The 23911-nt window shown below is 38.6% G+C and overlaps 1 protein-coding gene across 2 annotated transcripts; it reads left to right on the top strand.

Annotated features, from left to right (window-relative positions):
* Positions 1-785: 785 nt before the first annotated feature.
* Positions 786-23109, top strand: ydjc (YdjC chitooligosaccharide deacetylase homolog). 2 transcript variants are annotated; one of them, XM_030723721.1, is made up of 6 exons: positions 786-875; positions 3324-3502; positions 8902-9061; positions 13472-13571; positions 14111-14288; positions 22054-23109. In XM_030723721.1, the coding sequence occupies exons 2-6, from the start codon at positions 3339-3341 to the stop codon at positions 22382-22384; spliced, it is 933 nt and encodes a 310-aa protein (XP_030579581.1). In that variant the 5' UTR covers positions 786-875; positions 3324-3338; the 3' UTR covers positions 22385-23109. The 2 variants fall into 2 exon arrangements, with proteins under 2 accessions (XP_030579581.1, XP_030579582.1); XM_030723722.1 differs by lacking the exon at positions 3324-3502 and having other exon boundaries at positions 836-875.
* Positions 23110-23911: the final 802 nt, after the last annotated feature.

The following is a 23911-nucleotide window of genomic DNA, read 5'->3' as shown; positions in this document are numbered from 1 at the left end:
ATCTAGCAACGTTTTCCAGTGTTGTGCCAAAAAGTGATCATCTGCCATAAATTGATTCAGATGTTTCTGTGTGCTTTTATGTGTAATATCTTTGCTTATATTGGTAAATAGAGTGCAGTCAACATGATTTATGAAGGGCTTATATATAAAATGAAGAAATAACCTGTTTTGCAAGAATCTTCAGGAGTCTGTGTTATCATACCTATATTATAATCAATCCAGAGCTTTTTGGACACTTAAAATATCTTTATAGAACTGGGATGTTACATTTGTTGTGATTTCTGCAGCCTTCTTAGACAGATTTCTGTTAAAAAAGTCATTTTTAATGTCAATGATAAATTTTACCTTTATAAAATAAAAAGTCACTGCCAAAAACTGATTGCAGCGTCTTCCTTGTGACAGAAATGTTGTTTCCTGCTCAAAATGAGTTGATATCATTCATGAGAGATATGTTTGACATTTGTCGGTAGCTGTCGTGGGCGCCTCCCCCGCCCCAAACCTTACAGTGGGATGTGAATTTAAATGTTTCTTCACTGTGGCAGTCGCACTAAAATAAAATTATTTTTAAAAAAAGCCGATAAACTGCATTTTTTCATAAAGTTCATTTGTATTTCCAAACATTTTTAGTTTATTTTTTTTTTTTTTTGTCTTCAACGATGTTATTCCTGTCCTACAGCCTCTATTACAACCACATACCAGTGACAATTATGTAAATTATATGATTGCGTCATCGAGTGACGTTTTAGGGCAGCCAATGGCGACTTTTCTTACTGAGGATACGGCAATGCTGTGTCTTGCTAGACGGAAGTACAGTTCATTTTCGCCGTGCCTCTGGGGCTTCGGACGTACATGGGCAGCCGTATGAAATACAATGGGTAAGATTCAGCTTTGTTGCAGTGATAAAATAAAATAGTGTTGTTGTCATTGGCGCCACAGAGCGAGCCGGCTGTGTGTGTGTCACCAGAGCGGACACTCAGCCGGCAAATTCCGATGACGTCTTGGAGTGTTTGCGTTGCTGTTGTTGGCATGTTTGGTTAAGTGCAAAGTCTCAGAGACCTGTACGTCTGTGCTGGTCTGAGACTGGTTTGGCAAGAGCTGTTGATGTTTGCAGTGTTTTGTCCTCCGTCTTAGTATTTGATTGTGTTTTAAAATACTTTGTTTACAATAGATACTAATACAGATCATACCAGCTGAGCAGCCACTTGGCTGGATTTCCCCCAGGGGATCAGGAAGGTTATCTTGTTAATAGTTGTGTTACAGTGCTCATTACTGTTGTGTCCCTGCGTGTGCAGTAGATCTTGTCCCAGTCATGCCCATCACTTAATTTAAATTCTGGATTCTGATGTTTCTCTCTTAAACCGGGATTACTGGAGATTTATGATTCAATGAAAACTGAACGCCGTGATTGGAAACCCCTCTGAACCCTAATTACAGCAGCGATTCTGATTGGCCTGCTCAGCACTGTCGGTTCCGCCGATGCATTTCCGGCTACTTTTTCACAACAATTTTTGAATTTATCAGCGGGAGAATAACAATCATCGTCTCACTATAACGAATAATAATTATAGCATCAATATAAGGACTCATAGTAAATTCCTGGGTGGAGATTGCTGAAATTATACTCAGGTGTGATCCCACCTGTTGTCACTTCCCTCATTAGTCCTTGTGTATTTATTGTCTGCTTTTGTCTTTGTCACGTCTTCGTCTATGCTGCCGTGAATGTCGGCTTACCTGCTGTTTACGGCGCTATTATTGTAGCAAAACATTTGTGTGTCCGTAACTGAATTCACGTGTCTGTATTACGATCCCTGTCTCTAATCAGATTTGTAATGCAAACAAATTTGCAGTGCAGATATTATGGTCGAAGAGCCTTAATGTTTTGCTCAAGTCACTGAAAACACACACAAGTCGTCAGTTACAAGTTACCCAGCTTTTCAACTAGCTCTCCTTACACGTGTGACTTTTGCTACACTTCTACCACATGCATAAAGTATGCATGTACAAGAAGTGACTTTCATATGTCCTTTATTAATGAGGGTAAAAACTATCATTGACATTAAAAATATTTTAATGTCAATGATAAGTACATCAAGTACATCAGTGTCTCAAACGTACAGGGAAGGTGCTGCACAAATAAGCGAAAATGGCAAGATAGGGAAAGGAGTTTGCCAAGGAGACACACCATGTTCTGTTTTTTTGTTTGTTTCTTTTGTACAGGAATGCACTAGTTGTAATGTATGAATGATGGTAAATGTGAACTTGCAAAATATAATAGTTTTGGTTTAATATAGACAGGACAAGAAGAAATGTCTTTTACAAACTTAGCCTAGGCAACACAGGTATTTATTAAGGTGTTACTGTTTGGTTTCTAGGTGGTTCCATTGTTTGGCAAGGTAAGGTCTGATAACTTTAAGAGCTAAAAACCTACATTCTCAGTCTGGCTGTCATACTCTGTAAAAGACTTGTCTGCACAGACTGAAGTGGCTCATATTAGAATCCAGCCCAAAACTGGAGATCCAGAGAAACTGAGACCCAGGGAATCTTTATTCAACTCAGTAGTCATGGAAAAACTTTCCAGCAGTTCATTGTTTATGAGCTGGCAGCTGCATCAGTTGAGTATATCACCACAAAAATGCTAATATAGACCATCCGTGCATGTTGAAGTATCCTTGGGCAAGATTTTGAACCTTGAGTTGCCTTCCGAGAGTGTGAGAGGAGAAAAAAAAAAAGCACTTATGTGAATGTGTGATGAGGCTTTGAGTAATCAGAGTAGAAAAGTGCCATATGTTAATCATCCAATTTAGTGGTAAATAGACTGGTTCTTGTGTAGCCCTTTTCTATTCTACTGGAGCACTCAAAGCGCTTTATACAACACCCATTAACACACACATTCATACAAGCACTTTTTTCTAAGTGCTTTCTATCTAACATTCACACACATTCACACCGATGAACACATCTGGAGCAACTCAGGATTCAGTAACTTGGCCAAGGATAACTTTCTGATTAGTAGGTGATCTGATCTACCTCCTGAGCCACAGCCACTACACAATTTAGAAATGTGGCTGGCGCAAAAAGCAGATGGTTTTGTTATGGCAAAAAATTACATAATAAATGTGTCATATTCTGCAGAACTGCATTGTTATATTTTATATCAGCAACACAAGTCAATGGTCAAAACTGGAGCAGTTTGGGGCTTAATGCCAATGTAACGTGATAGGAGGATCCAGGATTCAGACCACTGATAATGGACAACCTGATCACTGTTGTTGGTCTTAGACACCCTAATGATGAGTGTTAATCTATCCCCTGTGTGTCAACAGCGGAGACCAGTAATAATGCCACAGCCAAGAATGATGCTGGTGGTGACGGGAGATGATTTCGGCTACTGTCCCAGGAGGAACCGGGGGATTGTGGATTGCTTCCTGGCTGGAGGCATTTCCAATGTCTCATTGCTGGTTAATGCCTCAGCAGCTAAAGAGGCAGCAGATCTGGCTAAAAGGTAGCACAGTGTTATACTGTATGTGTAAAATCTAAAACATTGCAGATCTGCTGAGAATATCTAGTAGTGATAAATCTGTGTATATCTTTCTTAATCTTGTATCTGTTTTAAGCTCAGGTCCAATTAGAGTTGACAGTAGTTTATATTTTGGCCATGCCAGCCACACAAGTTTATAAATTCTAATATGAAATAACAGTTCCACTGCAGTTTGACTCCACAAACACAGAACAATAAGTGTTTTCCTGTAGGTCTTTATTTTTTCCTCTTTCATTGAATGCAGTGAATACAATGCATTGAAGTGCAATATAACTGAAGGGAGACAGAATTGAAATTAGCCGTCTATGTTAGCTCAGTGAAGCTGCAGCTCAAGGTGTGTTTGTCATATGTAGTGGAAAGTACAGACTCGAATAACAGAGTAAATAAACAAAACCTAATCTTTATTATGACAAAGCAGAAGTCCAGCAGGCTGTTACAGCAAAATCCATAAATCCAAATGGATCATAAACAAGGGAAACTCACAGGCAGACAAACAATATAAACAGTACAACACGACAAAGGGGGCAGCTGAGTGCAGCAAAGCACAAGTGTCAAAGGCAAAAAAACCCCAAAAGAATACAGGAAGTAATGTAACATAGAACATCTAACAGACGGGGACTTAACGGGTACGGGGAGCTAACTGTAATTAAAACTAAGAACTGAGGGCACGGATAACAAAAACAATAAGAAGCCAGTACAAAGCATTGGAAGACAACTCATAAGCCCAAAGAAAACAACAAGCCCCCAATGACTGAATAGAAAATATAATAACTCCAAATTCAAAATCATGGGTCTTAAATCCAGGACCATGACAGTGTTTCTCAGTAATAGAACTATCAGTTGGGTGCAGTGTTTTATTAAAGACAGATTTTAAAATTATATTTCTTTTCTGCATAAAAAAGGACACATATGGTATTAAGATACAGGTATTTTGACTGTTATTTCTTTTTTTGTCTCCCTACAGTGGGTACAGAAAGTATTCAGACCCCTTCAAATTTTTCACTCTGTTTCATTGCAGCCATTTGCTAAAATCAAAAAAGTTCATTTTATTTCTCATTAATGTACACTCAGCACCCCATCTTGACAGAAAAATACAGAAATGTAGAAAATTTTGCAAATTTATTCAAAAAGAGAAACTGAAATATCACATGGTCATAAGTATCAGACCCTTTGCTATGACACTCATATTTAACTCACATGCTGTCCATTTCTTCTGATCCTCCTTGAGATGGTTCTACTCCTTCATTGGAGTCCAGCTGTGTTTAATTAAACTGATTGGACTTGATTAGGAAAGGCACACACCTGTCTATATAAGAGCTCACAGTGAATGTTTTTCTTCCTCTAAGCTTATTATTGTTGTAGCAAATGAAGTTCCTTAAAAGAAAATGTTTCTGGTTGATAAGCTCAATATGTGGTCAGATGCCATTTGTAGCTGAAGTTTGAATTTTGTAAAGATTAATTTTCTGTTCTTCACGGCACTGCTTACTGGCTTCCATTGATGTTTCTTTCTTTCTTTTTTATTTTAATTACTTTAACAGCTGATAAAGTTGATTTTCTTTGCATTTTAGTTTTTTTCTGTATTTAAATCGTTATTTTATGTTTTACATGTCTTTTCAAAAGATGTTTTGAAAGTCTGGTCTTTTTTTTTTTTTATTTCATTTTATTTTTACTTTTTCTTTTGCACTACATACTGCACGGGCATTAGAACACCTTCCCTAACATCCGCTGCCATCCGGACAGCAGAATGCAGAAATTCTTTATCACCTCTTTCCACTTATTACTTTTTTTCTGTTTAACTATTCTCCTGATTTAATTTTTGTATGTTTAATCACTTTATTTTGCTATTTTGTCTTGTCACACTGTATTCGTTTTATTGAGCTATTCTACTTCATTTCAGCTATTTTGATATTGATTGTGTATAATGTTTTGGCTTCTGTGGCGCAATAATTTGGAAACTTCAGGGATAAATAAAGGACAGATACTTTTTTGAACAGTTATTTGTTAAATAGCTAGTTCTTATATAGCACTTTTCTACTCGGGCATTCAAATCACTTATACAGCACGTTTGAATTCAGGTTTAACAAAAGTATTGCATTAAATTTCTTAGAATTGCAGCCATTTTTATTCATTCATTCATTCATTATTTAAAATATCTGAATAGATGAAACCCAGATTAACTTGTCCTAAAATGATGGGAGCAAAAAAGTATGGAACTGCTCATGATGAGAAGGATGCCACGTCATCTGAGACATATTGGACATTGTTTTTGACAAGGACATGTATGGCTGCCTGTGGAGAGGTTTTTGTTGATGATTGTTGATGTTGATTTGTGATAGAAGTGGTAGAATGAATTCTGAAGTGGACAGAGTTATATTTTCTGTTCAGATTGAGCCAAATGAGCAAAACTGATTGGACACAATGACAGTGATAAAAAATACAAAAGCAATGCAAGAATCTTTCAAGGCAAAGAAACTGGATATTCTTCAACTTCAGCTACAGAAGGTTTTGCAGAGCTTCTCAAGGGAGGAAATGCAGCATAAAAATGGAATGTCAATGACGTCCACTGACTTTGTGTGAAATGAGTGCTGGCGACAAAACTCTGGGCAAAAGGCCCAGGACCATGACAAGACAAAGGCTTGAGAAGATACAAAAAAAAAAGGAGGGAAGTGTATAACCAAGGGCATCAATTACAAAAATAATGCAAAACTCAAACCACCATATGAAGGAAATACAAACTCATCTGAGGATAAGGCAAAACCAAGAACCAAGGACTCAAAATACTCTGGATGTAAGATAAAAAGTAAAGTAATAACTGCAAGCAGCTATAAAGCAAAACATGAAGGAGAGAAACTAAATGGTAAACAAACTAAGACTCAAACTGAACATAATTAATGATGAATAGAACTTCCAAAAACACAAAATGCTGGGTCCAGGACCGAAACAGTAGTTGGTGCATTGTAAAGTAAATTCTCCTTGGATGAGTCTGCATGGTCAGAAAAAAGAGGCAAGCACACGGACTCTCACCTTCACCATCTGATGACAAAATTTACCTCACTCATACACTAGCATGCTTGCAGTATAAAGTGTAATCTCGGTCTAATGGTTATGGAGAACTCTCTTGGCAAATACTATGGCTGAAGTCAAACAGCCAACAGTTCAGTGTGTGGAGTAAACACTTGCTTTCACACCTTGATACTGGGGCTGCTCCAGCAGTTGTTGACATAAAAATGAGTCATCCTCCCCTTTTCTTCTTGCTGGGATCTCTGTCTGCTCTTACACCTTGGAAGCCGGCCAAGTCCACAAGTTGTGGACAAGGTATACACAAGAACAACAAAGTCTGGTATGTTGGACAACCATAACTGTGAAATGCATGACGCTGCTCTTGTGATCACTTTTCCCTCCTTATTAATGGTAAATGGACCGATTCATATATAACGCCTTTCTATTCTACTTGGGCACTCAAAGCCCTATATACAAATTGTCTCATTCACTCATTCACACATACACCTTCATGCAAGTGCTTTTTTGCATCTAAGTGCTTTCTATCTAACATTCACACTCCAGTGAGCAACTTGGGGTTCAGTGTCTTGCCCAAGAATGTTTTACCATTGGATTGACCTCCCAACCTTCTGATTAGTAGATGACCTGCTCATCTTAGAGACCTTATATTTAAAGGGATGTATCAAAGGGAGAGGTGGCCAAAACCTTTTTTCAGTCATGCAGAGAGCACATAAGGCAGGCTGCCATCCACCCTGGCACACGAAGTAGCAGCCAGGTGCTGCTAATGAAATACAATCCATTAATTGATTAACAGGAAGTGCTGATTCTGTGAAATATTTAAAAGTCATTGAAACACACTTTTTTTTTAATTCTGGCATTGCAGTGACATGTTTTTGTGCCAGTTCTGATTTTGTGCACATTTTGTCTTTGATTTTTATAATACTCTTAACCATGTTTTAATAGTTGCACAGTTTTGTAATATATCCATTTTTAGTGTACTTTAAATTATTTTCAAACTATATTGTGTTCTATACCTGCTTTTTAAATTTTGTATTATTTGCATTATAATTCTCTGAAAAGCACTTTTCTGAGTCCTGTCTATGAAAAGCTCTATATAAATATAAATAAAATCTAATTAAATATTTCTTACTTGCTTGTGTGACCACCTCCAAGCTAAACCTCTCCTCAAAGAAGAAGTTTTGACAGTTTGCTGGTCTGGAGCATTCAGGCATTTTGAGAAAAGGCATCAGCAATGATCTTAAAGAAGCAATTGTTGCTGCCCCTCAATCAGAGAAGGATTATAAACTGAGTTCAGTGAAAACCAAACAAAGCATATCAGCACGAATGACTCACACCAGCTGTCAGGCGCACTATTGGAGGGGAGATGATGTGGGCTTATTCTGGGTACAGTCACTGAGTCGACCATGAACTCCTCTGTATACCAAAGGATTATAGAGTCAACTGTGAGGTCGTCAGCAAAAACGTGGGTGAAACTGGATCGTGATCCTATCCAATGATAATGATCCCAAACACACCAGCAAATTGCTCGATACCTGATTGTTGCTTGGACCATAGAGTCCTGGAGCCTGTGTCCTTTGAATGACCAGAGAGAGTGACACCCAGATCAGGGATCTGGTGGATGATCACCCTTATTGGAACAGTAATGGACCATTTGTTTGGGAATTGTGGACCAGTCAGCATTGGAGCCCTCCCTAACTGCACTGCATAATCCCTCTGAGAACACTTGAACTATTTTTCTTTTTTTCACTGTAAATAAATGCACCAAAACTTCACTCTGCGAGTCAGCATCTTGCGTCCACTTGACACTCAATCATGATGGGATGTTAAGAGAGCTGTGCATAAACAAATGCCTGCAAACCTCAGTGAACTGAAACAACTTTGTGAAGAAGGGTGGGCCAAAGTTCCTCAGATGATGCGAGACTGATGATGTCATACATAAAACAGTTACTTCAAGTTAGTGCTGCCAAAGGTAGTTCTACAAGCTGTTGAGTCATGGGGTGTATTTAGTTTTTCCACGCACTGTTTCTGCATTTGACTTAGTTTTTATGAAATAAATAATTATGTAATAGGCCATGTGTTGTTCAGGTTGTATTTAAATAAGTTAATATCCTGCTAAGAAGCAGGATATGAAATTGTTGTATATTTTTGTGTTCTGATATGTAAAACCTTAGACTTTCAAGAGGGTGTATTTCCTTTTTTTACATGACTGTATTTGTGCTAACGATTTTGCATGTGTTTATGATCAAAAACTAAGTAGCTATCGCCTTCAACATCGAGATAAATCTTTTCCTGTTTTAGCAGCATCACATGATTTAACAGAAGTTCTTTCGTTTTTGTGTCAGACACAACATTCCCATTGGCTTGCATGCCAACCTGTCCGAGGGCACTCCTGTTTGTCAGAGCCTACAGCAGTCGTCCACGCTCATAAACCAGCATGGCTTCTTCCGTGGGAAAATGGGCTTTCGTCAGGCATTGGCGAGAGGAGAGCTCAGCATGAAACAGGTACATGTCAAAGGCCAGTTTGAACAAATTGGTGAAAAAATAAATATGAATAGACATTTAAAGTTTTATAAAGATTATTACACATTTTATGTGGATTTATATTACTTAAAAGTATCTTAATTTATAGTTTACTAAAGGGAGTTGGTGGATGAAAAAACAAAGCAGGAATGGATGCAAGTTACGTTAGCTGTCTAGCTAGAAATTAAAAGCAAAATTACTACTACCTACCTATTGCAGTTAAGTACTGGTGGAGGTCACCATAGATGAATGCCACATGATGACTGTAGAGCTGAGTAATTAACTGTCAGACTGATAGGTGACCTGTTCAGTCCCAGTGTTGTTATTCCATTAACATTTTGCTCACTTGTTTCAGGCTTTGTGACAAAGACACTTAAGCCAAATGCTGTGAGAGAAATGTAAAGGATTTCCTGATCCAAACACTAACTGGCCTTTTCACAGTTTCCCATAATAAACATTATCCAGCTGGGATTTTCCCCGACATCACAGTCATGACACACTATTTCCTCAGTGTTGCTGTGCAGTTAAGCAGTCTAAACGTCTCCTCGAGCCAAATGGAATTGGGTCCGCTCAGGTGCGCTTTGTAGTACAATTAACCAGTTTAATGTAGGCCAAAAAACAGCCATTGGTCTACAAAGATAAAACTGTTATAGTCATGCACTATATTTTCATGAAAGTAGGCAAGTACGTGTATGGCGTACACTAGAAGAATGCTATAGACCTGAATGTGTAATTCCCTTGGAGGGTACAAGTACATCTAAATTAAACTTGTCCAGTGCAAAGTTGTTCTGAGTGATTGCCTTTATCCTATGACAGTTTGTACTGTTCTTTTCCTTTTAATTTATAAAAATATGTCTCTATTGTTAAAATGCAACACATAACGTATTGTTTATACTCATGTAAACCCAAATTTAAGTAGCTGATATTTCCAGTCATCTTTAGAAAAGGAAAAAAGTTTTAAAAAATAAAAAGTTTGGGTAATATGCTATGCTGTCAGACTATAAGAAGTGTGCTTGAAAAATCAAGCACACTTATAAATGGTTAAAGAGCAAGAGCACCGGCTCTTGTTGTATATATGAGTCCAGGAATAATCAGGAGTGAATACTAAGTAGTCAATGCAAGATATTAATTTTAAAGATTTAAATAAGTAATGACATCAAAGATGGAGAAACTGAAGTTTTAGCATGCAGATTGCTGGGGATGGATTAACTTTTAACAAGGAAGTTATTTAGAGCATTCAGTTGTTTGAATCCATGGTTATAAAGGTAGACAGAGCCAAAGAGATGAGCACTCTGGAACACAAACCAGTTGCTGGTGATAATTTCTTTAAATTGGCATCCAAAGTGGGAGAAACATCATGGTTTCTGGGAGGTTTTCTGAAGCAGCAGTTGAGGCTCTTATATAGATACATGGTGAGATAAATGGTAATGGATCATTCTGTCACAAAACCAGGTAGGACAAGGAGTCATTTGCTGGACATGGAATAACGTTTAACGGGCTTATTTACAGAACTTGAGAAGCACAATGCTGCCACATAATCCCACACATCTTTAATCATGGATGGCTACCAAAAGAGTCTCTAAAGGAATGTTATACAGTAGCTCTATGTGAACTTAGCTTTGTGTGCCCAGTGGATTGATTACCTGAGACCTGACAGAGGAGAGGACAAAGAGACAGTCAGGAGGGCCACCGCTGGGGTCAGGTTCATCCCGCTGAGCAAAGTAGTGACTTGAACTTCCAGATTAATGAACCCACAATACAGGTAGTTCTAAGGTTGGTTTTGCATTCAGCTGGGGAGTCGAAGATGGTAAACCGACAGGACCAAGCACCTGGTTTGATATTCCAGGAGCCTGGATGGTTCTAAAGATTATCACTTTCAATCTTGGTATCCAAAGCTTCTTCTCTCAGTATCAGGAAAATGATTGTGCAGGACCTGAAGCTGTAGCTTCAAGAACTCTAGATATATATCTTTGTTCTGTGCATTTACTGTTGAGGTCATGATTGCCCCCTGTTTCTTTACCTAACATGCAACCACGATGAATTGGGAAATTTGCTTCTTTTTTTCCAGGCTGTCATTTTTATGTTTTGTTATAACAACACCAGACAAAAGTTTCAGTGTCAGTGCAGATTTATGATTCATTACTAAACATCAGTTTCATCACTGTAGCCGTTTTCTTCTGTTTAGGTGTTAGTGCTGCTTTTCCTTTAGCTTTCCTGTATGTAACTCCATTTCATTCAGCTGATTTCTTGTATTTTGATTATCATTTTTGCCCACTGTTTGTTTTGTTATGCTTTTTTTTGTTTTGACTTTTCTGTCCAAATGCTTTGATGTTTCATATGTTTTTCTTTTATGATGTTACCATTTTGTTTGTACATGTTTCACTAGGTTTACGCTCAGCTAACTGTTAACAATCAGCACCCTTTTGCCACGTTCCGTGTTAGATTTCCTTCTTGCAGGAGCAAAGTAATCCTTTCCACTGTTGCAGCTGACAGTGCTCTTGTTGGGGTCATGCTTCCTTTCAATCAGCAAGGTACAACAGCATGTTAAGGACTGCAAACAGTCCTTAACATGCAGACTATTTTTTGAATATTTAGATTTATGCAGGTGTTTTTCTTAGAAATGCAATATACCAAGGGATTCACTTTTTTCCTGTAATTGATCTGGAAAAAAAATATGGCAATAATGAAAATATTTGTTTGAGTTATGTTTCATGAAGCTCATGAAGAATGTTCAGCTATTAAACAACAAAACAGTTTTATGTCATATTGGTTGTTTCTTATTTGCTACAATTTAAAAGTGCTGAATGAACGTTCTCTGTTGAGTCTTTGCATGTAAATTCAACCACTCATGTGTGTAGAACTCAGCAGCCACACACACAAAGAATCAATCGCACAAACAGGCTAGATGCAACTGACTCTTGACTGTTGGGGGTGGAGCCTAAGATGATTTGTCACTTTGATGGACAGTTCAGCTTACTGTGTTAAACCGAGTTACACCGTGGCAGCAACAAGAAGCTGTTTTAAACTGTATTTGTTTACAATTTGGAAAATAAAGTTTGCTGAATTAACCATCAGCAGTTATTGTTTGCAGTGGAAATACTGACAACTCATCACTGGATTACTTTAATGTTGATCAAATCTGTGAAACTGGAGGATTCAAAGACAGCGTCTGAAGTCGCTGCACTTCTGTCCCATTAATCTGTTGTACGGGATCACAAACCTTTGATGTTTTAAAAAAATCATCCCTGGGAAAAAGGAAAAGTAGTTTTCATAATCAGTTCAGCAAACTGAATTTTCCAAAATCTGAACAAATATAAGACGTGTTTATGCAGAGCACCACTCACTGTGGGTTCAGGCTCCACTATAACAGTTCATCCAGATAATATTACAGGTTCTGTGAATAGGCAGTCTGTGGAGGAGGCGAGGGTGTGACAGGCTGTTTTTGTACAGCACAACGTGACAACTGAACTAATGTCTGAGAAAACTCTGAAGGTTGTTGCTGTCATTTTGTATAAATCTAAAGAATATTATAACTATATTACATTTCCTTATTGGTCTGTCTGTCTTATTGCACCTGGGTGCAATATATATATATATATATATATATATATATATATATATATATATATATATATATATACACACTTCAAACTCTATATAATTGTTGAGTCATTAAAGAGTACACCACAGCTGGAGCTAAATCAGACTATAATTTATTAGTTGACTTATATTTTATATTAATCTAATTCTGCTAAGTAAGATTAAAGCATTAAATTGAGTTTAAAGTAAAATATTTGCCTCAACTACATCCCTCTTACTCATGTTGGGATCATTTTAAATGGAAATGGAAATTTAAAATGTAAGTTCTCTGATTTACACTCACAGCTTTCAGTGTGTTTATTCAAAAGCTGAGCTGATTAGTTAGCGCACAAACCACATGAGAATAAATACCTTGAAGAACTGAGTCCCCAGTCTGATACCTGACTTGTACTGTATGTCATTCATTTGTTCTTCAGATACAGGTAACAAATGCAACAACCAATCACAGCAGAGCATCCATCTGCCTAACCAGTCTATCACCAACTCTTCTGACAGTGCTGCCTCTTTGACAGAGACTTTTTTGGGTTAACACAATCTTCCTGAAATTTCAGTTAAACTTGGGTTTGTTCAGTGAAATCCATTAAGAAGAATGGACTTACTTCCAGAGAAATGTCTTGCATAAGGTCATGTTTATATTGTGGCATTTTAACATGAGAGGACAATTGTCACATTATTATTACTGAGTCACATATTTTGCTGCCAGCCAAAAAACAGTAGCCTCAGTTAGTAAAGCAGTTGCCTTTAAAGAGAAGAAGAGGAAGTCATGTATGTATGGTTTTTGTTCTTTCCAAGGTGGAGCTGGAGTTGAGGGCCCAGGTCAGGCTTTTCATGGAACTGAACGGTCACCTGCCCCACCACATGGATGGACACCAGCATGTTCATGTACTCCCAGGTAATGCAACTCGGACCACGAAGGGAAAAACTGTAACTGCTGTAGTTCACTGGACCATGGCACTTCACTCAAAAAGCTTCTGCGCATTTCTTACTGATGATGGTGATATTGTATACTTTAGATTATTATCCACTTTGAGCCTTCCCAACACTCTCCCCCATGCAGTTATGGTATAGATTCATCCTAGTGTAGTAAGTCATGCAATTAAATTTGGCATATGTGTTCTTTACTCTTCTTTACTCGTCTGTCCGTGAGGCTTAACCTTTCTGATCTATAGACTCCAAAACCACAAGGAGGTTAGCCATGAAATTTGGCATGTGTTCTTCATTTTTCAAAGATGTGCAACACAAACTGGAATATGTATTATTATTATTTGGTTATCAAAAAGGTTGCCTGCAGTTTCCACTTATTGACTAAATATTTTACTTCCATATTTAGGATTTAGATTGATAAGTACTTTTTCACTAACTGTTGACTTGCACTTAGAGGATGTGAGAGTTGAGAGTGGTGACGTATCGTATTATGTGTATACTATACAGAAGTGCGCGAGGTGTTTGCACAGGTCCTGTCAGATCTCCGGATTCCATACACCCGTGTACCTGTGGAGCCAGGTTTACACAGCTGCCCATGGCTGCCAGCACACCTCCAAAAATTCTACACGCAGGTGGAGAAGGACGCTTTGGACGCCATCCCAATTTTCAAACGCCATGGAATCAGGTCTGTTTGGATGTATAAAACTGTTATGGAAAAAAACTTTAGATGGGGCTTTCTGTGTGAGACTAGTCCTGCTTCAGATGTTTAAATGTTTGCTATTTAGTAAAACCATTTTCACCACATGAATTAGAGACCCCACAAACGCACTCATAGTTAAAAGAAACTACACCCTCTGTCAATTCTAAGATTTTACATATCGGGACATACTAAAAATGATCCAGTCCTTACCAGGTCTCAAAATTAGGTAAATACAACCTGAAATGAACAACACCACATGACATATTGCAGAAGCAGTATGTGAAAACCTGATTCAGTAGCTTGTAGAACCACCTTTGGCAGCATCATCACCCCTCCACCACCATGTTTGATGGTAGGTACAGTGGGTACTGTTGGTACTCCCACTGTTGGGAGTACCCACTGTATGAAGTGTTTATGTATTATGGCCAGACATCTCCACTTTGGTTATGTCTCTCCAACAGACATTGCTCCAGAAGCCTTGGAGACTTTATAGTGGAATCCATAGGAAACTATCTTGAATCTTTTCCATCTGTATAATCTCTCTCATTGAAGAATGATGAACTTTAAATTGTTTAACATTAAGTCTCTCTCTTCCAAGTCCCTATTAGTAAATGATTTAATAATTGATCAACGTATTGATTTATTGTGCCTTACAGAAACCTGGTTACAGCAGGATGAATATGTTAGTTTAAATGAATCAACACCCCCGAGTCACAGTAACTGTCAGAATGCTCGAAGCACAGGTCGAGGAGGAGGATTAGCTGCAATCTTCAATTCCAGCTTATTAATTAATCAAAGACCCAGACAAAGTTTTCATTCTTTTGAAAGCCTGACTCTTAGTCTTGTCCATCCTAATTGGGAAAATCAAAAACCTGTTTTATTTGTTATTATCTATCGTCCACCTGGTCCCTACTCAGAGTTTCTGTCTGATTTCTCAGACTTTTTATCTGATTTGGTGCTCAGTTCAGATAAAATAATTATAGTGGGTGATTTTAACATCCATGTAGATGCTGAGAATGACAGCCTCAACACTGCATTTAATCTATTGTTAGATTCAATTGGCTTCTCTCAAAATGTTAAGGAGCCCACCCACCACTTTAACCATACTCTGGATCTTGTCCTAACATATGGCATAGAAACTGAAGACTTAACAGTATTCCCTGAAAGCCCCCTCCTGTCTGATCATTTCTTAGTAACATTTACTTTAATGGATTACACAGCAGTGGGGAATAAGTTTTATTACAGTAGAAGTCTTTCTGAAAGTGCTGTAACTAAGTTTAAGGATCTAATTCCTTCATTATTATGCTCTTCAGTGCCAACACAGTGCAGAGCAGCTACCTAAACTCTGCTCCCAGTGAGGTCGATTATCTCGTCAATAGTTTTACATCCTCACTGCGTATAACTTTGGATACTGTGGCTCCCCTGAAAAGGAAAGCTTCAAATCAGAAGTGCCTGACTCCGTGGTATAATTCACAAACGCACAGCTTAAAGCAGATAACCCGAAAGCTGGAGAGGGAATGGCGTCTCACTAAATTAGAAGATGCTCATTTAGCCTGGAAAAAGAGTTTGTTGCTCTATAAAAAAAGCCCTCCGTAAAGCTAGGACATCTTACTATTCATCATTAATTGAAGAAAATAAGAACAACCCCAGGTTTGTTTTCAGCACTGTAGCCAGGCTGACAAAGAGTCAGAGCTCTGTAGAGCCGAGTATTCCTTTCACTTTAACTAGTAGTGACTTCATGGATTTCTTTACAAATAAAATTTTAGACATTAGAGAAAAAATTATTCATAACCATCTCAAAGATTATTCTTCATGTTCGGCTGCTTTCAGCACTGCTGGTATTTGTTTAGACTCTTTTGCTCCAGTTGATCTTTCTGAGTTAACTTCAATAGTTACTTCCTCCAAACCAGCAACATGTTTGTTAGATCCCATTCCTACTAGACTGTTCAAAGAAGTCTTTCCAATTATTGATGCTTCAATCTTAAAAATGATCAATCAGTCTTTATTAGTTGGCTATATACCACAGACCTTCAAGGTGGCTGTAATTAAACCTCTACTTAAAAAGCCATCACTTGACCCAGCTGTCTTAGATAATTATAGGCCAATCTCCAACCTTCCTTTTCCCTCAAAGATTCTTGAAACAGTAGTTGTAAATGCCCCCACCTCTCGTCTCCGTCTGCATCCCCTCCTGACCTGACCTCACCTACCGCCGCTGTCCTTGCTTTACATGTGCAAATGCTTTGCTAAGGTGGTTTTTTTGGACCCTGGTGCAGTGCTCTTTTGAGCACTGTACCAGATGACTTTTTCTTAACCTAACTTCCCCATGATGTGTTGTTTTCTCCTCCTGCCAAAGGTAGCGCCGCAAACGGCTGCATGACCCAAGGACACATATCCCCCTATGTGTGTTGTGTTTGTGTATTTGGATGGTGTTCTGTAACTGCAATTTCCAATGTGTGAACTTGTTCACCCACATGGCAATAAAAAACTTCATTCATTAAAACAGCTAACTGATCATCTGCAGAGGAACGGTTTATTTGAAGAGTTTCAGTCAGGTTTCAGAATTCATCACAGTACAGAAACAGCATTAGTGAAGGTTACAAATGATCTTCTTACAGCCTCTGACAGTGGACTCATCTCTGTTCTTGTCCTGTTGGACCTCAGTGCAGCTTTTGATACTGTTGACCATAACATTTTATTACAGAGATTAGAGCTTGCTATAGGTATTAAAGGTACTGCACTGCAGTGGTTTAAATCATATTTATCTAATAGACTCCAATTTGTTCATGTAAATGGGGAGTCTTCTTCACACACTAAGGTTAATTATGGAGTTCCACAGGGTTCTGTGCTAGGGCCAATTTTATTTACATTATACGTGCTTCCCTTAGGCAGTATTATTAGAAAGCACTGCATCAATTTTCATTGTTATGCAGATGATACTCAGCTTTACCTATCAATGAAGCCAGATGACACACAACAATTAATTAAACTGCAGGAATGTCTTAAAGATATTAAGGCCTGGATGACCTCTAATTTCCTGCTTCTAAATTCAGATAAAACTGAAATTCTTGTTCTCGGCCCCACAAATCTTAGAAACATGGTGTCTAACCAGATACTTACTCTGGATGGCATTACTTTGGCCTCCAGTAACACTGTGAGAAATCTTGGAGTCATTTTTGACCAGGATATGTCCTTCAATGCACATATTAAACAAATATGTAGGACCGCTTTTTTGCATTTGTGCAATATTTCTAAAATCAGAAACATCCTTTCTCAGAGTGATGCTGAAAAGCTCATTCATGCATTTATTACTTCTAGGGTGGACTATTGTAATTCATTATTATCAGGCTGTCCTAAAAGCTCCCTGAAAAGCCTTCAGCTGATCCAAAATGCTGCAGCTAGAGTACTGACAGGGACTAGAAAGAGAGAGCAGATTTCTCCCATTATGGCTTCTCTTCATTGGCTCCCTGTTAAATCTAGAATAGAATTTAAAATTCTTCTCCTCACCTACAAGGTCTTGAATAATCAGGCACCATCTTATCTCAAAGACCTCATAGTACCATATCACCCCAATAGAGCACTTGGCTCTCAGACTGCTGGCTTACTTGTGGTTCCTCGGATACTTAAGAGTAGAATGGGAGGCAGAGCCTTCAGCTTTCAGGCCCCTCTTCTGTGGAACCAGCTTCCAGCTTGGATTCGGGAGACAGACACCCTCTCTATTTTTAAGATTAGGCTTAAAACTTTCCTTTCTGATAAAGCTTATAGTTAGGGCTGGATCAGGTGACCCTGAACCATCCCTTAGTTATGCTGCTATAGGCCTAGGCTGCGGGGGGTTCACATAATGCACTGTTTCTCATTCACCTTATTTACTTTGTTTATACTCCACTCTGCATTTAATCATTTGTTATTATTAATCTCTGTCTCTCTCCCCTCAGCCCAACCGGTCGCGGTAGATGACTGCCCCTCCCTGAGCCTGGTTCTGCTGGAGGTTTCTTCCTGTTAAAAGGGAGTTTTTCCTTTCCACTGTCGCCAAGTGCTTGCTCATAGGGGGTCGTTTTGACTGTTGGGTTTTCTCTGTATTATTGTAGGGTCGTTACCCACAATACAAAGTGCCTTGAGGCGACAGTTTGCTGTGATTTGGTGCTATATAAATAAATTGAATTGAATTGAATTGAATTGAATTGAAATTGTTTGAACATTACCTTATAACCTTTCCCACATTGATAGGCAATAGTTCCTTCTTTAATGTCAATTCTGATGTCCTTCCTCCTTGACACTGTGTTAACACACACCTGAAAGCAGACCTGCAAAGTGCCAAAACATGTACTTTTATAGAGGTGGTTGTATTTGCTGATGATCAGTTAATCAAATGTATGTGATTACTAGATTAATTTCTATGGAAGCAGTAAGGGTGTACTTACACACAGGTAAGCTTTCTTGTCATTTCTTTAACTAGTCTTCATAAATTATTCTCCATGTTTCTTGAAGGATGTTTCAAAGCTCATCTTTGGATGTTGGCTGCCTTTTATTCCTTTCTCTGTCAACATGAAACATCCCAGACTGCTTCAGTAATGTTGAGGTCTGGGCTCTGAGGAGGCCAGTCCATGACTGATAGTGTTCCATTGTGTGTTTTTCTATCCAAATACCTTTTTACTGCATTGGCAGAGTGTTTGGAATCATTGTCATGCTGAAAAATGAATCTGTTGCTAATGAGATCATTTCCAGATGGCGCTTCATGGTGGATCAAAATCAGACTGTACTGTACTTTTCTGTTTTATAATTTAATAAATTTTGACAAGATCCCCCACACCACTGGCTGAAATGCAGCCCCAAACCAGGACAGAGCCTCCTCCTTGTTTTGCAGACAGCTGTATACATATTTGTACCTCTCACCTGACCTCCTCTATACACACTGAACAATTTGAACCAAACATTTCAAATCTGGAGTAATCACTCAGTGAAACCTCCTACCACTGATTTTAAGTGCAGCTCTTGTGGAATTTGACATACCTCATTCTTTTCTCCCTGTTTCTTGGCAGCCACCATTACACTGAGACCACTTATGATGAAGTGTCAGCAAACAGTAGATGGATCAGCTGAAGGGCTAGATGTGTCTCTCGGGTCCTGGGGGATTTTTCCCCTAATTAAGGACATGATTTTCAGATACTGATCATCTGCTGTAGATGTTTTTTTAGGCCTGCCACTTCTTCTTTTCTGTCCTCTACTTGTCCCTTTTTTTTTTTTTTTGGTCTATTATTTTTTCTTTTGCCTTCCATGTGTCCAGTTTCTCTGAATTTTTCATACTGCACTTTATGCTGAGATATGCTGAGTCTTTGGCTAATAGCTCATTGGGAATCACCTTGTAGGTGCAAAGGCACATCAGAGGTAAAACTAGGTCATCAAGGCACACCTTATTAATTGTCCAGCCATCCCTCCCTCCCTATCTACCTTCCTATCTACCTACCTACCGCTTATCCAGGGAAGGGTTGCAGGGGCAGCAGCCTAAGCAGGGAAGCCCAGACCTCCCTCTCCTCAGCCACCTGATCCAGATTATCCAGGAGAAGACCCAGGCATTCCCAGGCCAGCTGAGAGATATAATACCCCCAGTGTGTCCTGGGTCTAGGTCACCGCCTGATGAAGCCAACAGGACCATATAATCCACAAAATAGCAGAGAAGAGATTCTGAGGCCACCGAGGCAGAATCCTCCGGCCCCTTGACTAGATGCCCCAGACTCCTGCAGCACCCTCCACAGGATCCAAACTCTCCTTCCCAGCACCTTGACATAGACCTTCCCAGGGTGGCTGATTAGTGTGATTTCCCCCATAGTTGTTTGTTTGTCTGTATCACTCTCAGGCCCCTCACCCAGGACTATTTGGCCTTGGGAGACCTTACCTGAGAGCTAAAGCTCCCCTGACAACATGTCCCCTGAGTTCCCTGGGACACATAAGCCCCTCCACTGTGGTAAAGTCACAGAGAGCATTTGCAATGATATGACACGTAATAGTCATTTTCTTAGTGTTCCTTTGATGTTATGAAACACATATGTTGTATGGCAGTCTAATGGTTTTGCTGGATGATTTAGTAATGAAAATGAAAATGCTTTTGAGTGTTCACAGATTGGTGTGCTGCCCGATGGTGTTTCATTAGAACTAGCAAAAGCTAAATAAACAAACACATTGCCATACAAAAAGCTACTTACCTATACTTTTTTTTTTTTTTAATTACGAAGCAGCGTCATTGTGGTATTTTAAGATAGTATTAATCAGTTTGCCTTCTCTCGCTCTTCTTTCTTTCTTTTCTTGTTTTAAAACCCTTGTTTTTACTGTCTTACGGAAAGACATCAACTTATTGTGTGCATTAACCATCACCTAGATGGAACAAATTATTTGTGTTGTAAAGGCAAAGACAACATAAAGATGGCTGTAGTTACTTTGGCATCATACTTTGGTTTCTGAAGTCTGGTTTTGAAGCCTTAACTTTAGCATTTTCACCATCATCATCGTGGTTTGAAGAAGAAAAGATGATAAGATTAATTATTCATTCGCTAATGAGTTGTCAATCACAAGACCATTAAAGTGTCAATGAGCAGATGATGGATAATCCTCCTTTTTTAAACATAGTATGTCCAAGACTTGCAAAACAGACCTTTTTATTCTATAGGGCCCAAAATGATTGTCTGAGCTCATAAACTCATCAGGAACGTGTTTATTGAGGTCAAACCAGAAAGCTGTTTTCCTGTGAACTTCTACAGGACTGGAAGTCTTTTTGCAACCACAGCTGTCACCAGCATTCAGATTAGTACCTTCTGATTAGTATGACCTACTCTACCTCTTGAGTTTCAGCCACCCAAAAGGCCCAATTAAAGGTTGTTTTCTTGTGCACATTTGTAGCTCTTAGGTTCTGACCAGTGACTGTGATTTTTATTGTTGACCTCAAACTTGCTTAGAGGATGTGCAGAGTGGAGGAGATCCAGAATGCAAGTGCAGGTGGTCAGAGCAGTGCTTCTGCATAGCAAACTAAAAATAACTGAACTGCTAAATGCAGTACATAAGTGCTCAACCTTGAAGTGGAGATCAGCCAGATTTAAACTTTTTTTTTTTTTAATGCATTTTTTTTCAAGCCTTTGACTTTGTACTGAGATCTCGCAGTCTATTTCTTCACTTTCAAGTGTTCTATTATTCTATTGAATTTCTCTGCACCAGTTTGCCTTCTCAGTTCAGTTTATCATAGAACTATATTGCAAAGAGATCCTCAAGTGTCCTGCCTCTCTTCCAAATAATTGTTCACAACAGAATAAGAACAGCAAAGTTTAGCAAAGTAAAGTCAAACCATTTTTATTTGCATCTTTGTTACTCTATCATAAATGTTGCTGCAAAGTATTGTTTTTCCAGGAGAATTTGGAATTGAACCACTTACAGATCCAACCTTCTCTGTATACATTTAACTGTGGTCTGGCCAATCAATATATATATATATATATACACACCTGAACTCCTTTAACATTTTTGACTGTGTTAGTATGAATGTGCAGATTTCTTTCAGATGTTTAACCTTGAGATGATGACAGCTGCTAATGCTGTTCTTTAACTTGTCAAAAACAGTTTGTGTAGTATCCCTGTTATATGTTTGAATGTTCACATGATGGTGCTTGTCCATCATCTGTAATGAATGGATGCAGTGATTCTCTGCATTTTTTTTTAAATCTTGTACAGATGACAAACCTGAATCTTAAACATTTTTCATTGTCTACAGGTGGCCACAAGTGTACCTGGGGCTGACAACTATGGGGCAAAACATGTCCATCCCAAGCCTGCACAGGGCCCTCAGCCATGCTTTGGCTGCAGGTCCTTCAACCACTACCTCCAGCAGTGTACGGGGTTCTAATCAGCCTGTGGTCACAGCTGAGCTTATGGTCCACCCGGGTTATTCCAGTCACCCCAAGGAAGGAGGCTGTGGAGAGGGCCCCGATGATTTCTCTCAGTCAGCTGACAGACAGCATGAGCTGAATGTGCTCAAAGATCCATCCTTGCTGGCTCTCTATTGCCAGGAGAGAGTGCAGCTCTGTGCCTTCAGAGACCTATGACAGCCGCCAACTCAAAATCACAAATGAGAAGCACAGTTTGAATAATGGATAATTATCCATTCTGTAGTTGTGACCAAAATATCACTATTCAGTAATCACTGATATTTGTAGATAACTTTATGCTGCCGTACAGCGTGATGTGGGTTGTTCCATCTGTAAGGAGACTTGAAAGAGTTAGTTTTTACCAACATTTAATTTTCCATAATGGGGGCTCTGAGAGTAGTGTTGTCTCTCTGGCTGTAACAGTAGCGCATTCTATACTTTGTAGAATTAAATATAATAAAGATATAGAGTGTACACTGCCACACTATTTTGGAATGCTAACTAATAAATAATTTTGCTAAAATGATTACTAAAAACTGCTCAGACCTTCATAATTTTTATATTGTGTCGTATAAGGAATATGGAGTCAGGTAGTTTTCAGTTCTAGAAACATTTGGTGAGGGGTGAAATCTGTATGTCTGTCTCAGGCCTCCAGGCCCCTGGTTTCTACTTACCTAACTGGAGCAGGAATATTTTTTTAATGATCTCAGGTCTGGATGTGTGTTTCTAAATGGATCGTTAGTTTTTGAGTTTTACTTGTATTTATTGCTGTTGTCTGGGTATTTGAAAGTTTATATTTTCAGTTTCTCTTGAAACTGTTTTATGCATTCCTATACTTGAAATCAAAGATCAGAACTGAACAGCTTGCAAATCCAACTTGAGGTAATAAATGATGGGAAACATTCTGGTGTTTTTCTTTTGTTGTTGTTTGAAAATCTGCTTTCAGCCACTTTCAGCGAGCCCAATCACCAATAACTAATGCCTCAATTATCTTTAAGTCCCATATTTTACTTGTTACATTCATCTATGCTTCTGTTTCCAGAAAGTTGGAATGCTGTATAAAACGTGAAGAAAACCAGCTACGTGTTTGTTTATCTTGTTAAAGAAACAAACAAACAAACCAGAGGTTAATCAGGGTCACTCTTTTTGTGGCGCCATTGTCTGAATATTTAGGTGAAGGAGGTTGACAGCATAATGGCCACCATGTTGTCCGGAGCTCCTCAATCTTTGTGGAGGAACCTTGCAAATTTCATTGTGCAAGGTTTCACAGCACAGATGGTACCTAACGGTGCACCCTTCATTGCTTTCAACACATACCCTTTGAATGGTGTCAACAATCCAGCGGGAAAGCCTTTGTTTAGATATAGCTTTTCAGTTGTTCACCTTTTATTCAATCAATACGATCGTGATAAAATTTGTGGTTCTTATATATTGTTTTTCTACTTCACACGAGCACTCAAAGTGCTGTATACAACATGTCTCAGTCACCCATTCACCCAGTATAATTTTCTTTTTCCATCCTAATACTAACATAGATCTCTAAAAGTACTCAAATTATTTTAAAGATCCAGAAACAGTGACACTGATACAACACATCTAGTCACACTAAAACTTGTACATTTAAGTTTGTGTTTCTTTCATCTTAAGAGTTGTTTTTCCCTTCTGTTACGTATATAAGAAGTTGATATTAGATAGATAGCTAAG

The sequence above is a fragment of the Archocentrus centrarchus genome, unplaced genomic scaffold (genome assembly GCF_007364275.1).
Source record: "Archocentrus centrarchus isolate MPI-CPG fArcCen1 unplaced genomic scaffold, fArcCen1 scaffold_26_ctg1, whole genome shotgun sequence".
Classification (NCBI taxonomy): domain Eukaryota; kingdom Metazoa; phylum Chordata; class Actinopteri; order Cichliformes; family Cichlidae; genus Archocentrus; species Archocentrus centrarchus.
This window is presented reverse-complemented; position numbering and strand designations above follow the sequence as displayed.